Raw genomic sequence first — 15,577 nt, 5'->3', positions numbered from 1 at the left:
GGACCTGGGCACTCCAAACGTGGCAGCACCATTGCCTTGCAGGTAAGCATGCTGTGGAAAACTGACTCTCTGCCATGACTGACCAAAGGCATCACATGCTACTGTCTGCCACTTGCATCACCCTGTACATCATGACCAATCCATCCCATGTCAACCAGCATTCCATTCCCTACACACTGACCCCATACCCATGCTGTGCAGGTACATCGCAATGTGGGCTCCGGTGCAATCATTATCGACGAAATTGGCATGAGCAGCATCAAGCATTTGGCATTGGCATGAGCAGCAACATCAACAATCGGCATGAGCAGCATCGACTGAGGACAACACACCACCGTCCACCAAGCACCGACACCCAGTCCCCCAGACACACAACCATACCTACAACGGCTTCATCCTCTACCGCAACCTCGCCCAGGATGTCTTCCTACTCACACGTCAGCAGCGACAAAACAGCAGTCCGGCATCTACCTCACCGAAGCCTCCACCATGTTTGCAGGTGGCCCAGTCACCCGCGAGCACATTGGGGAGCTTGTCGACAAGCTGAATGTGTGCGCCATCCCTAACTTGGCAGACCTCACACCCCTCAAGCCCCGTGTCGTTCTCCAACGAAACGAACCGAGGCACGCGCTAAACACGCATCTCATGATGCTGCAAGCACAGCACCTGGGCATACACTTGGTGGTCTGGAACACGGACCATGTACCACACCAGCCCCCTGGCACAGCCCCACTGGCTCCACTCACCCGTGTAGAGCAGGCCGTTGCCATGCGTGTCAAGGATGCCAAATTCGATCACACCACGGTGGACATGTGGTACTACGAAGGCACCCCTTACATTCTGCTGGACACAACCTGTGCTGAAGCTGGCGCGTTCCATAACAACGAGGTTGAAGTGTGTGGCCTCCTAACAGACGAGCGGGAACCACCAGATGATGGCACTGGACCATACTGGCGGCTACAGTACCTCCCTGCCACTGTACTCGTATGCCTGATGCATGGTCACAGCCCCACCACGATCCTGCAGGGCTCACACGACCTTGCCAATCATGGCGCCACTTTTGTGCTCTGACCCGGTGCCAGCAAGGAGCCTGCGACCATCCCGATGCCCGCCACCAACACTGGCACCGCACCCAAAGCCATCAAGCGCATCAACTTCGGCCTCGGTGACTGGTTCACTGTCACGGACCACTGGGTACAAGGCCGAACATTCTGTGAGTGCTGGGTCGTCGACCTCAGTGTGCCACCAAAAGGGATCAAGCACGCCACGCTCTTCATCCTCCTCACCCGCTTCAAGTCCCTCAATGACATTCACCTCCTACACCCACTCTACACCACCCCGACCGAACACTGCAGTGTCATCACCGCCTTTCACCGTGCCACCAAGCTGACCGACAACCTAGCCGCCGAACTGTGTTTGCTGGACACCACAGCAGCCGACACACGCCGCCACTACCGGAACGAGTTCCAGTGGGCACAACAGCTGGAGGCGCACCATGCACCCAGCACCGGCACCTAATCGCCAACCAGCATCACCTCCCTCACGCCTTCCCGCGGCATAAAACCGGGTGTGCTATCTCAGCACGACAAACCATCCCTAGGGGTGGCCAGCACTTGCTGGGCAGCAGGTTCGAATCCTGCGATGGTTTTCACATTTTAATATTTCCATGTTTACATGTTTTTTGTGTTTATAAAACACATTTGCAATATGCACCCGAATGCACCCGAACCTGTCTGGACCCAAACGAGAGCTATGGCACCCTCGGGACCGAAGGGACCACACCTCATGTATTCCGGTTTCCTGCCTCCTGTGCTAATGACAAGCATAGTTCACAGCATTACCACTGCTGCAACAAGCACAGCTACCATGGTGTAACGATGCAAATGCCAATCTGAGCATCCTGGGTTACACTTTTGCTGTGTTATAATGGTATCGTGCGGTCCCGTCACGACTTCCGTAACCAACTTCGGGTTGGCGGTTCGATTCTGGTAATCAGTATGTCACAAATTGGCGATTTCGTGGTGTAGTGGATAAACCATCGCACTGGCGCGAGGTGGGATAGCTCCTGTGCTCGAAATAATGGCCGAGGGCATCGGGGGGCAATGTAATGACGCAAATGCCAATCTGAGCATCCCAGGTTACACCTTTGCTGTGTTACATGGTGACAACACCTGTAAATTGTCATATGTGCCACAGCCACTAGCCTGTATGGATGCAGGGAGGTTTCAAGAAAGTCGACACCCAACTTGTCATTGTTTTTGTTGCTGGTGTGGCTCTGAAACAGTGCCTCTGGTCTTCTCACTTGCAACACAGCCGCCATCATGCATTACTAGTCCATCTTTTGCCCTTGCACTGCCACATTTAGCATAACAAACACAACTTCGGCCAGACTATGCAGTGAGTGCTGAGGTGCAGAGAGGGCTGATCCATGCGAGCCCCTGTGTTGTCAACAGTTGACGGGACAGGTTGCCTTGAGAGCACGTCAGCATTTTGGTGCTTAAGACCCGGGTGATGCACAACCTCAAGGTTGTATTCCTGCATGATGAGTGCAAACCGTGCATACTGCCCCGCAAGCCCATCTGCACTCATGAGGTACGTTAGGGGTTGATGGTCAGTGACAAGAGTGAACTTGGGCCCACCAAGGAGGTGGTGTCGGAACATTTGAACCGCCCAAACAGCAGCAAGCATCTCTCCCTTGTAGCTGCTACAATTTTTTTCATGTTTATTCAGGAAACGACTGATGCACGTGCAGATTTACTCATTTCCCTGATCGTCCAGCTGGCCTAGAACAGCACCAATTCCATGATTGGAGAAATCAGTGTGCAGGATCAGCGGGCGGGTATAGTCTACACGGTGCAAAATAAGACCTTCCCTGGAAAAGACATACTTGATGCTCGTGAAGGCCGCTTCCTGCTCAGGGCCCCAAATGCACGGTTGATCTTTCTTCAACAAGAGGGTGAGGTCAGCAGTTAGCGAGCTCACAGGTGTTTAGTACCGCGGCAACATGTATGAGATGTTCATCTGGGGTTGCGCTAAACATAAGTACACCATCTATGTATGCACGAGCGCAGCCATCTAGCCCTGCCTTAGCCAACTCGTAATCCATTACTCGTTGGAATTTTGCCGAGGTGTTCTTCAGGGTGTAAGGCATGTGTGTGTACATCATGAGCTTATTCCCAACCCAGTAGGCAGTTTTCGGCTGGTCTTCAGGCAAAATGGGAATTTGCAAGAAGCCCTGCCGCAAATCTAGCTTAGAAAATATGCGTGCATGAGCAAACTGATGAAAAATGTCCTCCGGCCTGTGCAACCCATAGCAGTCAGCCTGCGTGTGCTTGTTAACAGGCCGGTAGTCCTGCGCCATGCGGTTGTCTGTCCATAGGCCAGTGTCGGGATCTTTTTTCGGCGCCTATAACTAGCAAAGTACAGCACAGCACAGACAGCACAGCACAGACAGTGGCAACCTTGTGTTCGACAACGATACCCGCCCTGATGAGTTCCTCTGTTTTTCCCACTATGACTTCCTTTTCCATAGGAGAGTAACGTCTAGGGGGCTGAACTATAGGCCTGTCCGTGTCTAGATCCAACGTAAAAGGACCCTGATCCCCACTATATCCTGGTAATCCTTCCATGGCAGAGGCAAAGGACAAACGTTTCCGTGACCGCACTATGTTTTGTAAAGATGGACTAAGGACAGGCTAAGCAGAACACTGTTGCCCCAGATCCACCCACCTTCCGGGTCCTTCTGGTAGCGGTTGTAACCAGCTGCTGCTGAAACACCTTCGGGAGTGAACGAACCGACTGTTTGCCCTGGCATACATAGACAGCGGTCACAGTTGACCTTAAGAAGTGAACAAATGTCCTCGCCACACAACACCAAAGAGCAAAATGGTCGCAGCCTCTTCCTGCATACAAGTAGTGGAGGTAGGAAGAGATTAGGTCGCGGGCTAATCGTCGCTTACAAGGCATCAACTGCAAAGCTGCTATTCTTTATCTAAGTGACCCTTCCGGCTGCACTCTAGTGGAGACTGACACACCAGAAACGCCAAACGCCTATGATTTAGCGTCTCACCAGGATAATATTGATGGGTCTCCACGGCTGGTTACCAGCCGGGATGTCAGCTGCAGCTGGCGACATCCCAGTTGCCGCAGTGCCAATCCGAAGAAACTTGACCTGATGAAGAGGTGACATTTCCTTGTCGGAATCAGTCGAGGCAAAACCAGCCATCTGCGGAAGCCCCGTCCTTTCAGACATCTCTAATCAAACGAACAAACATCCCATAAAATCATTATACGCTTGTATAATCTCATGACCCATGACTCAGAGTGTATGAGCAGGAAGGAACTGGTGGGCGCCTGCAGGCCTATATATGCGCCTGTTGATGGCCTGTTGAAGCTTGGATCCTGTTCCACATCGTACAACACACAACCTGTCAATGGTTCTTGCACATTATTGTCCAGCAAAGGCAAGGTTCGAGTGCACAGGGACCTGACTGAAAGCCGGCGCACTGGGCGTGCTGATGAGACATAGAAATCAACGGTGGAATGGAAGCTCTTAGGCAAAAGCGCTATTTGTCTTCAACACAGCATTATTTAGCATGTCCATTACGAAATCAGGGAGAAGGGAAGTTGACACGGACCAGCGGAGACCTCTTCATGGCTGCTGCGCCCCTGCTTGCGGCTTCTAGTGATGAGGCACCAGGAAAATCTGGCATGACGTGATGATCCCAAACCCTAATGGCCTTAGGTAGCTATGGTAGCCAGTTCACGGAGCCCGAAGCACGACGGTATACTCTTAGTAAGAGCAACTGCAGTTTACCCCCAGAGGCTTCGGGAACGCCGCCGCGGCATATCTCTTCACGCAGACCCCTTCAACTCCGTCATTGAAAACATCGCTGTCCACCAAGACCATGGTTTCCTAGCTGGACGAGTTCCACTTACGGCGCAGCCGTCGTGTTTACAAAGCGCGCCGTGTCAGCTTTCTGTGCTTTCAGGGACAGTCGGGCGCTTCGTTACAGCAAACAAGGCGGCGGTGGGATTTGCCCGCATTCCCCCTCTCTCTGCCCTTTTCTCCTCCGCCCTACGCGCCCTTCACTCGCGCACTCGCACGTTCACCGCAAAGGCACCAACACCAACATCAACTGTTATGACCCTCCCCATTTGGCTCTGGTCAACGAACGTTGAACCGTCATTTATGCTGAAACCTCGCTAGCCTGGAAAAGGGGATTTCCTCAACTCGCTCAATGGCCCAGGCTCCTGCACACGCGGTTAGGGTTCGGGGTTCTTGCACATGAATCAGATCCGGCAGGGACTTCCGTTACGAGCGCCGCGGGCCTTGCACGACTTCCTCGCCGGATGGGCGGCTGGCTACCCCATGTATACGGTTCGAGGTTCAACGTACGCAAGCCACAGCACATGGGGGTGTAGTGATTACAGGGGGCTTCGCTCTTTTCTCCAGTTTCAAGGAAGCGTGTCTCTTCGAGGCTCAAGCTAGTTAAGACTAGGAAGCAGGTTCAAAGGACACCTTACTTTCCTTTCGCCAGTTTCCGCCGATTAGCTAGGGCTCACGGCAACGCAAGTGCATGTCAGTGCATGTCATGGAAGTAAAAGTGTGGGCGCGCGGCGTGAAGGACACCACAGAACTCACATGGTAAGGCATGCCTGGTCCTCGTGTTTGCCCAAGCCCACGTCTTGGAGTTTCACATGTGACAACCCTTTTTGGTTTTGATGCGGTAGGAAGTAGTTAATTTATGGCGTTTCTAAGTTTACGATTCTGGTTGCCTTCGCGACACATCGCGGACTTCATCCTAATGCTTGCCATAACGTCAGCTCGCAGCTTCTCGGCTAGAAGGCGGTGGACTTTGGATGCAGATGGATCTGCAAGTGCCCGGACCCCGCGGTGCAGAATAATCTCTGTTAGGTGTTTTAACTGGAAGTGTACGGCATGGAATGGACGGAAGCCCATGCAGGCTCGTGCTGCTTACCTCCGCTTGGTCCGTACGAAATCCGATAAGGTTAGGCAATCGTCTTAATGCGTAGTAACTTATCATTTCACTGAAACCAGTGTACAAGCAAGGAAAACCAAAAGGTCAGAACGCTGGTACAAGTCGAGCAGACGTGGATAGGCATTGCCACAATTCATTAGCGGCAATTGAGCACAGCTGAGACTGGCAGCGCGAGCAATATTCTCTGAATCATAAATTCGTGCGGTGTCTATAACTAACCAATCCCAATCTGTCGAAAGGCTTGCAGAATTGTAAGGTTGCTCCTGGCCATGCAACTAAATTTAGGATGTTAATCGTTGTTGGAGTTGAGGCATCGCGGGGCCTTGCGTAGCAGGGCAATGTTGAGGGAAGAGTGCTCTCCTAAGTCTCAGCTCCAAGTTATGGTTATGGAAGCAGCTTCCTGGCTACGGGATTACGTCACCGCAATAAAAAATGGCAGGTGAGACTCTTAGCCTCGTATGCGGGGGGTACACGATGGCGGGATCCCTGGCCTTTTCGTCGTGTATGCCATGATTTCTCACGAGCAATTGCGTTTTGCAGGTTACATCCCTTCTCGGCTGTGGAGCGCAAAGCTCGGGCGGCGACAAGGAATGAGGCTTGGTACGTGCAACAACAGCCCAAACTTCCAGGTCCACGGCGGTTGACGTGCGCAAGGCTGCTAAGCAGCGCGGCATACGCACGCCCAAGAGTTGTAGAAGCTTGCGTTTTGCGGTACCAGGGTTGGTTATTTCCAAACCCTGTGCGGCTCCCCGCAGGGGACCGTCAGGCACTATGCTGGCGGAGCTAGCAAAGCTGTCGAAGGACCAAGAACACTGCGAAGTGATTTTCGTGAGTCTAGCCTCAAGGATCTATCGTTGGCTTGGCACATATGACATGGGGAGCCGGCGGCATCGGTCTGCGATGAACCTTTCTCAGCATCGGGAGATTAGCAACGCCGACTGCATTTGCAGATGCTCGTTGCTAATACCTTCTTCCCCTCTTCCTCTTACTCTGGGGTGATAATGCAGTGCATATCCCTACCTCGGCGCGTTTCATCAGTCACCCCTCATGTGGCGTGTTGCGCTTCCTCCTACACTGGCACCATCCTCCGCTGCCCGCCCAGCGTCCGCGGTGCTACTCTCTCAACTTTCTCCCCCCCCCCTCACGCATGCGCAGGCTGTACTTGAGTACCGCATTCGGAGCCCCGAGCACAAGTGGCTGTGCGTGTACAAGGTATACTCCTAGGAGCTGTCAAAGCAGGAACGCATGCGAACGTGCAGGCGCTCTCTGTGCGTCTGTGATAGGCAGATCGTGTTGCTAGGTAATAACGTTTGGGGATCCGCATCCCGTTCCACCAATCCGGCCCTTCTCCAACTCGTTCTTGCCGCACAACAGTTCTTATCACCTGTGTATCTCAGGGTTTAAGGCCCAAGGCAATGATGAGAGGCCACCGAAGGCCTCTTCCGGGAGATCGCCTCGCTTTGCTCTCCTGCCCTTCCAAGGCCTCGTTTTACGCTCGTCGAATGTAACACACCAACAACCTTTCACCCTACTGCCTTCGCGTATTACCCGACCACCCCTCCTTGTCGGAGTCCCTCCACTTAACGCCCACTCCTTCCCATATTTTCCTTCCCGGCTGGGACTGAACCCCCTGCATGTCTGCAAGCGTCCGGAATGAGTGACCAGTTGCATCGTATAGCTCGGGACTCCAGCAGCTGGTGCTTTGGGCGTCGGGGCAGTTGCCTCGCTTGACTTTTGCCAACGAGCACCCCTTCTGCATTAACCATATCTGTATAAAACATATGATGTTGTTACAGGGTGGTTAAGCTTTACCAGCGGCCCCCTTTCCCGAGGCAGTTCCCTGGTCTCCCCTGCTAGAGGGGCACCCTAATCCGTTCACCACATCCGACTTCAGAATGTATTCGTTGGGTTCAGCAACTCACCACCAGCATCCAACCAAATCTAGCGGATCAACGGCGCCACAACTTAGTTCCTGGTCAGCTCGCAAATTGCTATAATCACGTCCTACACCGTCCACAAGTTGGGGAGCCACCTCCCATATCAACACCCCTCACACACCGAAGGGTTGGCAGGCGGATTTGAACCCGGAACCTCCGGGAGCAGAAGTCAGGCCTTAACTTCTGCCAGCCACCTGCCTAACATATATCTGCATGAACCATATCTCCGCAACACAGTTATCTGCATGAACCATACATATCTGCATCACCCATATCTGCATCACCCACATATGCATAACCCACATATGCAAAACCCATCCAGGCTCTCCAGGTGTTGGACTACCTGCTTCAGAGGGGTAGTCAGCATTGTTGTAATGCGGCCCAGGAGCTTGTCGTGCCGCTGGGAGCTCTGCAGAACTTTGCTTTTGTGGGACCGGACGGGAAGGATCACGGAATGAATGTCCGGAAGAGGTAGGGAAGACAGCAGGGGGCAGTTGGCTGGGTTCACCCGTTTATGGTGTCTGCTCGGCGGTCTTATATGTGCGTATGAATGCGTGTTTATGTTGAGGTTACGAAGCAGTCGTAAGGTCATAAGCACATTGTTACAATTGACTGGCGCACACTGCTCCCCAAAAGATTTTTTACGGGCTACAGGCAAACAACTTCGCTTTGCAAGGAAAGGTGTGAGCAGCAAAGCTCATGTATCACGGGGTACACGGGAAAGCTGGCTTTAAAAGTTTGCATGTCCGCACCACTCCTCCTCCTCATCATCATCATCTGCTGTCGCCCTTCCCTTCAACGTTTACCTTGCTTTCCATTCTTATCCTCTCACCACAGGGCCGAGGCGGTTAAGGCTATGATCCTGGACTCCGAGACACTTGAAAAAAAGCGGGCGGAGTTTGCGGCGCGAGCGGGCAACATGAAGTTTGCTGGCTACTCCAGGGAGGAAGCCATGGCCGCTGCAGCGGCGGCGAAGGGCGGCGGCGGCGGCTACAGCGGCGCACCCTTTGCAGGAACGACGAGCACGGACTCTTCCCCGGGCGGGCCCTTGACGCCTGCGCCAGCGTTGGCGCTCTGGGATGCGGCCGGTGACGGGAGCAGCAGGGAGGGGACCGCTGTCGGTTGCCCGGCTACCACTCCCATGGCGTCCTTGGGGCCGCCCGGGAGTCCGCCTGGGGAATGTCCGGCGTCGCCTTCGACGTACAGACCGCCGTCAATGCTCCTCGTAAGACAGGTGGGGGCTGGCTAGGACTTAGGAGGTACTGATAGGTGTCTTGTTCGGCAGGGTGAAAGCGAGAAGGACGCTCAACGCGTATGGGACAGCACACGCAAATTGCAAGGGACCTCCACAGCTTCATTCCACAGCCAGGGACTTGCACAGCTTCAAGGACTTGTCGTCATTGCGCTCGGTCTATGCCGTGCCAAAGTCACGCACACAGCTTTTTTGCGCGGTTTCGCACGTTGTGACCTGGCCAATGCAGCTTCTTGGATGGCTTGTGAGTGCACAGCTGGCTGCGGTGACGGCGCTGCCCCCCGCTGCAACCCCCTGTTGGCGCTTGCGTATTGATATATAACGAGGTCCTCCATCACAGCCATTTCTGCGCACTCCGCATCCTCTTTCAAACCAAACCAAATCCATACGAGCCCCGTCAGACCAGAATGACACCCTCTGCTGTCCCGTCCCCACCTTGAAGGCTTCCTCCGCTACTCGGCTGGGTCAGCAGCTGTCGTCCTCCCTCCGTAATGCGGGGGAGACCAAGGGCGTCACGTTCGAGCAGAACAAGCGGCAGTTGGAGCAGCTGCGGCAGCTGGTCTTGCTCAAGGTAGGATGTAGGAGCAGAGCACCCCAAATACTGTTGCGGTACCCTTTACGCCTTTTGGGGTTTCCCACCGGGTTCCGTCTTGTGTAGCTGCTTACTACGGGACAAAACCCGGGAGGAGATGCACCCTGAGAAGGGATAAAAATCCTATGTTTTGTTCATCGCCCTTCCGTCTCCGCGTTGCCCGTCCGGCCTTCTTTCATCACCCTACTCACGCCACGCCCTCTCCGGCCGATCGTGGGCTGTGGGGCCGTCTTCACTCATGCGCTCGTGCACAGCTGATTCATATCACAAACTCAACAAATTTGTTCTCTCCTATGGCTGGACCGTTTCGAACAGGACAACACCACATGCGCGGACTGTGCGTCAGCTGCCGCTGCGGCCCGACCCACTTGGGCTTCCATCAACCTGGGGGTCTTCATCTGCATGCGCTGCGCGGGGATACATCGCGGCCTGGGCGTGCACATCTCAAAGGTGGGTGGGACATCTGGGTGTGCTTCCTCCTAGTGTGTGAAGGTCCACCTAAATCAGTAATGGAAGTCTGGGAAGTTGTTGCCTGGGGAGACGCATGGGAGCTTGTGTCCGTGCAAAACTAAAAATTTGAAGCTTGGAGAGTTTTTTCCAGAATCGTTGAGTCAGTGGAGCTGGGTAAATAACGGGGCGGTGGCGTGGTGGCTGTTGACTGCTTCGACTTTACATGGAATGGGTGGCGGGGACTGGGGCCGAGGCTTAAGCAAGGACAAATAAATTATCCACAGGCTCGTGGAGCATGGATCTGACTGCGGAACAGAAGGGATCGCGCCGCGGCTGGGGACGGTGCTAGTACGTATGTGTGTGTGTGGGGGGGGGGAGAAGGGTCACCGTCGGCACTCCATGCCTGCTCTCCTTTTGGTATGTTGCTGGTTACGGAACTGCTACTCTAGGGAAGAACTACGACTTCTCCATGCGCAGTGGCCGCTTTCCTACGCCATCACTGGTCAGTAAATATCCCTGCAAAAGCATTCCTCTTCTCCTGGACTATCCGTCTTATCTCTGGTATCTGCTTCATTCGCCAGTGGTTCGTCTTTTACCCCCACACCCACGCCCTCCTGTGTGTTCATCCCACTCTACGTCCTGCGTCCTGTGTGTGCTGCTCCCTGTGTTGGCCGCCGCGGCCCCCCCCCCTGTCTCTCCCCGTGGACCAGGTCCGCTCCACCACTTTGGACACCTGGCTGCCGGAGCAGGTGGATATGATGGCTCGCCTGGGAAACCGCCGGGTAAGAAGGGAACATTATGGGCGTGTATGCATGCAAGTGTAATGGGGAAGAAGAGTACTGCTGCCTCCGCACGAGTGGTTGCGGCCACAGGGCGTGCGTGCGCGTGTGAACTCCACGGGCGTTACTGTACAATGTATAGGCGCGTCCAATATAGGTACATGGCTTGTCCGGAAAAAAGCCATATCACTAGTCGAATCCATAGGGGCCTTGAACTTGAGGCCTTGGACTCTGGGGCCACCTTTCGGCGGCGGCCTGCTCGGTGCTCGGCTCGCTGTAAACTTTGCTTGATGCTGCACAGGTCTTGTCTTTCAGCCTTGGTCTACGTTTCTCTGCGCTTGTTTGTGTACTGATCCGCAAATTGTGTTGACAAGTGTCGACCTGCGCTTGTCGCTACTGTTTTGTTACAGATCGGCAAGGGCCTGTGTTCGTCTGTGCTGGCTTACATGTGCGTGCTAACATGTGGCGGTGCTGGTCGCTACGTCTCTGTTCTGATCAACAGCCGCCTGTCCTGGCTTTGTTGGTCTGCGGGCTGTCTCGATCATGATGTGATGTGGGACGGGGCTGGCTGCCTAGCTGCGGCTGCTTCGGGGCTTGGTGAATTCGGGCGGGGAACGCTCCCTTCGGTCCCTCGGCCAGTCATATGCGCTACGGCCTACGGGACGTGCTTTATTGTTGATTCCGTCCCATAGCGCTCATAGCGTTATGTGTTGCCAATTGATCGCTCAAAGTTGCGCACTTGGCAGCGGCTTTTGCGCCCGCGGTAGAGGAAAGAGAGGAAAGGCGCCATCATCGCCATCACACTTGCCGCCACGGCCGTTCCCGCCGCTGCCACATCCACAACCACCAGTGCCTCAGCCGCGACGGCTGTTGCCTTGAAAACCAATTTCAAAACACTCATTTAAAGCCCATCATGGCCCGCAGGCGAACGCGTATTTTGAGGCCAGGTTGGATTCCGCCACACGGCCCAATCGCGACAGCACCCACGACCTGGAGCGCTTCATTCGGCTCAAGGTGCGTTCAGTTTTTTTCTTCAGTGGCCATCATGAAAAGGACCGTAAAGGGTGAGGACCCTGCGGGTGGGAGTGGGCAGGGGGATTGTGCACGGGGACCCATCCGTCATCACGGACGGTGGCAACCTAAGCCTAGCCAGGATTCGGTTTCCCCTCCCATTTCGCTCCTCCTCCTCCTCCTCCTTTATCAGCCGACCACACTACGCTAGGCCATTGCAGCCTGACCCAAGATCTGACCCAATTTCAGCAGAGCCGCCTTTAGTTTGCTAATTCGTAATCCCCTTTTGCTGTTCATTCGTCTATCGGTCTACCTCTCCACCTGGCAGTCCTGACCCTTGGCATCTGCCAAACTTGATAGCCCTTTTCCCACTCCCCCCGGGAAAATCTAACGGGCACTAACTACATTTACATGGTTTTCCGCTTCCGTGTGTCTTCATCAACAGTACGCAGACAAGGCCTGGGCTGCCAACGGCCCCTGGCCTCCGGAGGACGGTGTGGCCATCGTGACAGCCTCAGGCCCGCAGGCGCCTCAGTCAGGCTCAGCCTCGGCTAAGCAGCCTAGCGGCGCGGCCGGCGGCGCACCGTTGCTGTGCTCCCCGCCGCCGCCGCTCCCCGGCAACTCCATTCCTCCCTTCAACTTGGATTCCGCCTCCGCTTCTGCCTCGAGGGGAGTTTCCTTGTCCCCGGTTGTGGATGTGGCCTCCTCGGGTGGCGGCTTCGGTGATGCGCCGCCCGCCTGGCCCTCTCCTGCCCCGTCAGTGACCCCGCCAACTAGCGCTGGGACATCCAATCTAGGGATGTTGCGGCGGCAGGGGATGCTGCAGGAAGGGCAATGGATGGGCCAGCAGCCACAACAGAGTTTCGTGCCGTCCAGGCTGGGGCAGACGGCTGAAGCTCCCTGGGCGGTGGCGCCTGCCGCCGCCGCCGCCGCGGCCGCCGGAAAGAGTGCCGCTGGCGGGACGGCGGTGCGGCTGCTGCCGCCGCCGCCGCCGCAACCCTTGCCGCCGCCGCCGGCATCTGGTCTCGCGGTAGGTGCAGGCTTCGGAGCAGCGGGTGCAGCCAGTGCTGTGGCCCCATCGGGCCAGGAGGGGATTGGCTTGCTGTCTTCAACGACGGACTTGCTACAGCTGGATAGCGATGAAATCGAGCAAGATGGCGAGGACATGGAGAGCGGTGGCGAGGGCACGGATTTGCGCGGAGGCGCTGGAGGTGTGTTGGCGTCGGATGCGGCGAATACTTTCCTGTTTGTGCGTGTATGTGTTTATGGGCCTCTAGGAGACTGTTACCATTGCCAGTCCTTGCCCCTCAGCTTTCCCGCCTTAACGTTCTTTCCTGCTACGTTCGTACCTGCTTCCGTTCCTTTCATCTTGCCGCCTTTGCTTCCTGTGTGTGCAGGTGGCCCGGGTGCCGGAAGCAGCCTAGCGCTATGGGACTTGCTCGACCTGAATGTGGGAGTGATGGACTTTTTGGAACGAACGGAAGGAGGCTGCCATCCACATCCACATAAACATCCGCAGGCTGAGGAGCGGCAGCAGCAGCAGGAACCACACCGACTGCTGGTGTCGAGCGCACCACCGGTTGTTGGCGGCCCTGGCGCTGGCGCCGGCCCCCAAGCCGTACCCGCTGCTCAGCTCACGTCTGATAGTGCGGTGCCTACGACGGGCTTGGCTTATTTGAGCACGGCCGCCGGCTGCCTGCCGGGGTTTGGAACCCCAGCCTCGACGGATGAGGCGACGGCGGTGGCGGCGCCGTCGTCTTCGCAGGGTATGGGTATGGGCACAAGCGGGAGGGCCACCTACGTTACCGGCCCGACGCGTCTGGGGGTAGCTGACTCCGTGATAATGACGTCAGAGTTTCCAGTATATGATCTTTTGACACCGCTTCCGACGGGAGGCGGTGCGCCGCCTCCGATGGCGATAGGGCCGACGGCGGCGGTGGCGACAGCAGCCGGACCCACCCTGGCCACCAGCCGCTTCGCCGCCATCAACGTCGCCGCGCCTACCGCCAGCGCACCTACCGCCAGCGCGCGACCTGTGGATGCGCCACCTAGGGCATTCTCTCCGCCATTTCCGCCGCCGCAGCAGCATCAGGTGCAGTATCCGGCGACCCAGCAGCCTTCAAGCGCCATCCAGCAGCTGAGCAATGGCGGCGTCACGGCCGTGGCTACAATCTCAACCACAACTGCCGTTTTTACTCCCAACACCTCCGGAGGAGGATTTCAGCCGAACAGCAGCTTTGGGAGGTCAGTTGGAATGGCGCGGATGGGCCATGGCAACGGCATGGGCATGGTTATGGGCATGCGAGGCGCTGCACCGCATCCGGCTTCTGCTGCTACTGCTGCCCACGGGCCTGCCATGGACCTGGACAACCTCCTCGCGATGCAACTGGACAACCTCGATGCCAGCCTTGCGAAAGGCCCCAATGCGAGCAGCGGCGGCGGCAGCGGTGCAGGAGGTGGGAAGCCTAGCTGGCAGGCGTCAGGGTCTGTTGGAGGTGTGTTTGGCAGCATGGGTGGCGGCTACGGCTGAGGGAAAAGGTGCGATGAGGGAAAGGAGCCAACCCTGGCTTCAGTCCCTGGCAAGCAGCTTCAGGCCGCGCATGTACGCGTCATAGCTGCCAAAGGACGCAGCAGTGCGTGCACCGCATGTGACTCCACTGTCCGCCTTTTTTCATCTTAGGCTTACAATAAGGTGCGATTAAGCCGGGCTAGGCCGGACAGATGCTTTCCAATACAACGGGTTGCCATGGCAGTCAACGATGTGCCTCCGGTTGTGTGGCGGCGCTTATCCTCAAGAGACTCCAAAGGAGACGCAAACGATCCAGAGGGACGGTGGATGCGTTGTACTTCAGACGTTGTACTTCAGACGTTGTACTTCAGACGTTGTACTTCAGACGTTGTACTTCAGAGCTACAGAGCCTCAGGGAGGGAAGGCTGCTGTGTAGGTTCAGGAACCTGGGGCGCCATACCCCGGGCGCCAGGTTTGGTTGGATAGTGACAAGTTGATGTCGGGGGGAATGTGGGTAACAGGGTGTGAATGGTGGTGGTCGTCGCCGTGGTCATGGTGGTTGCGAACCAGTTACAGTCTAACTAGCTGAGGGATGGTGTGAGGACGTGTCACACGTTGTGGGAGTGTTTTGGTTGGTGGCGGGTAGTCTGCGGTGCCCGCGTGGCGCACTATAAAGGGTTGAGTACATGGACAGGACATGACAGCTGGCAATGAGCGGTGGACGACGTGACGCGTCTTTTGTCGGCCCATGGAGCGGCCCATGATCGCACTATGGATAGCCAAGCCAGGCTCGTCGTCGCCCTCATCCGCCCCTCACTGCCCACTGCTGGTCAGTTGTTTGTGGACAGAGGCGTCATAACGTGAACTGACTAGACCACACCGCACCGCCGTAGACAACAATGTTAGACAGCGCACCATTTCGACCGCTGTATCCGTCCACCCTGGGCCGCGTCCTCTGCATCGCAATCCGAGGGCAGAGAGCTCCGGAGCTGCTTTCCTGCTTTTCCTTAGGGTGTGTGTCGCTCCTCCTCGTCCGCGGCAGCTT

At 56.1% G+C, this 15,577-nt stretch overlaps 2 protein-coding genes across 2 annotated transcripts in view; one reads left to right on the top strand and one right to left on the bottom strand.

Annotated features, from left to right (window-relative positions):
* Positions 1-4,526, bottom strand: part of VOLCADRAFT_92066 (uncharacterized protein) — a gene marked incomplete at both ends in the record, with an annotated part of 5,544 nt that extends 1,018 nt beyond the window's left edge. Inside the window, 5 exons of the mRNA XM_002951458.1 lie at positions 747-859; positions 1,034-1,190; positions 3,730-3,902; positions 4,070-4,171; positions 4,507-4,526. Of these exons, the coding sequence (XP_002951504.1) occupies positions 747-859; positions 1,034-1,190; positions 3,730-3,902; positions 4,070-4,171; positions 4,507-4,526 (565 nt within the window). The remainder of the gene's footprint in view (positions 1-746; positions 860-1,033; positions 1,191-3,729; positions 3,903-4,069; positions 4,172-4,506) is intronic.
* A 1,856-nt stretch (positions 4,527-6,382) lies between these two features.
* Positions 6,383-14,553, top strand: VOLCADRAFT_92065 (uncharacterized protein; the record flags this gene model as incomplete). Its single annotated transcript, XM_002951545.1, has 11 exons — positions 6,383-6,441; positions 6,758-6,830; positions 7,158-7,214; positions 8,271-8,410; positions 8,777-9,173; positions 9,634-9,762; positions 10,099-10,233; positions 10,944-11,015; positions 11,937-12,026; positions 12,469-13,234; positions 13,421-14,553. The coding sequence occupies 11 exons, from the start codon at positions 6,383-6,385 to the stop codon at positions 14,551-14,553; spliced, it is 3,051 nt and encodes a 1,016-aa protein (XP_002951591.1).
* Between the last annotated feature and the right edge of the window lie 1,024 nt (positions 14,554-15,577).

This window comes from Volvox carteri (genome assembly GCF_000143455.1).
Source record: "Volvox carteri f. nagariensis unplaced genomic scaffold VOLCAscaffold_24, whole genome shotgun sequence".
NCBI classification, from domain to species: domain Eukaryota; kingdom Viridiplantae; phylum Chlorophyta; class Chlorophyceae; order Chlamydomonadales; family Volvocaceae; genus Volvox; species Volvox carteri.
The sequence above is the reverse complement of the archived record's forward strand: the minus strand, read 5'-3'. Positions and strand labels throughout refer to the sequence as shown.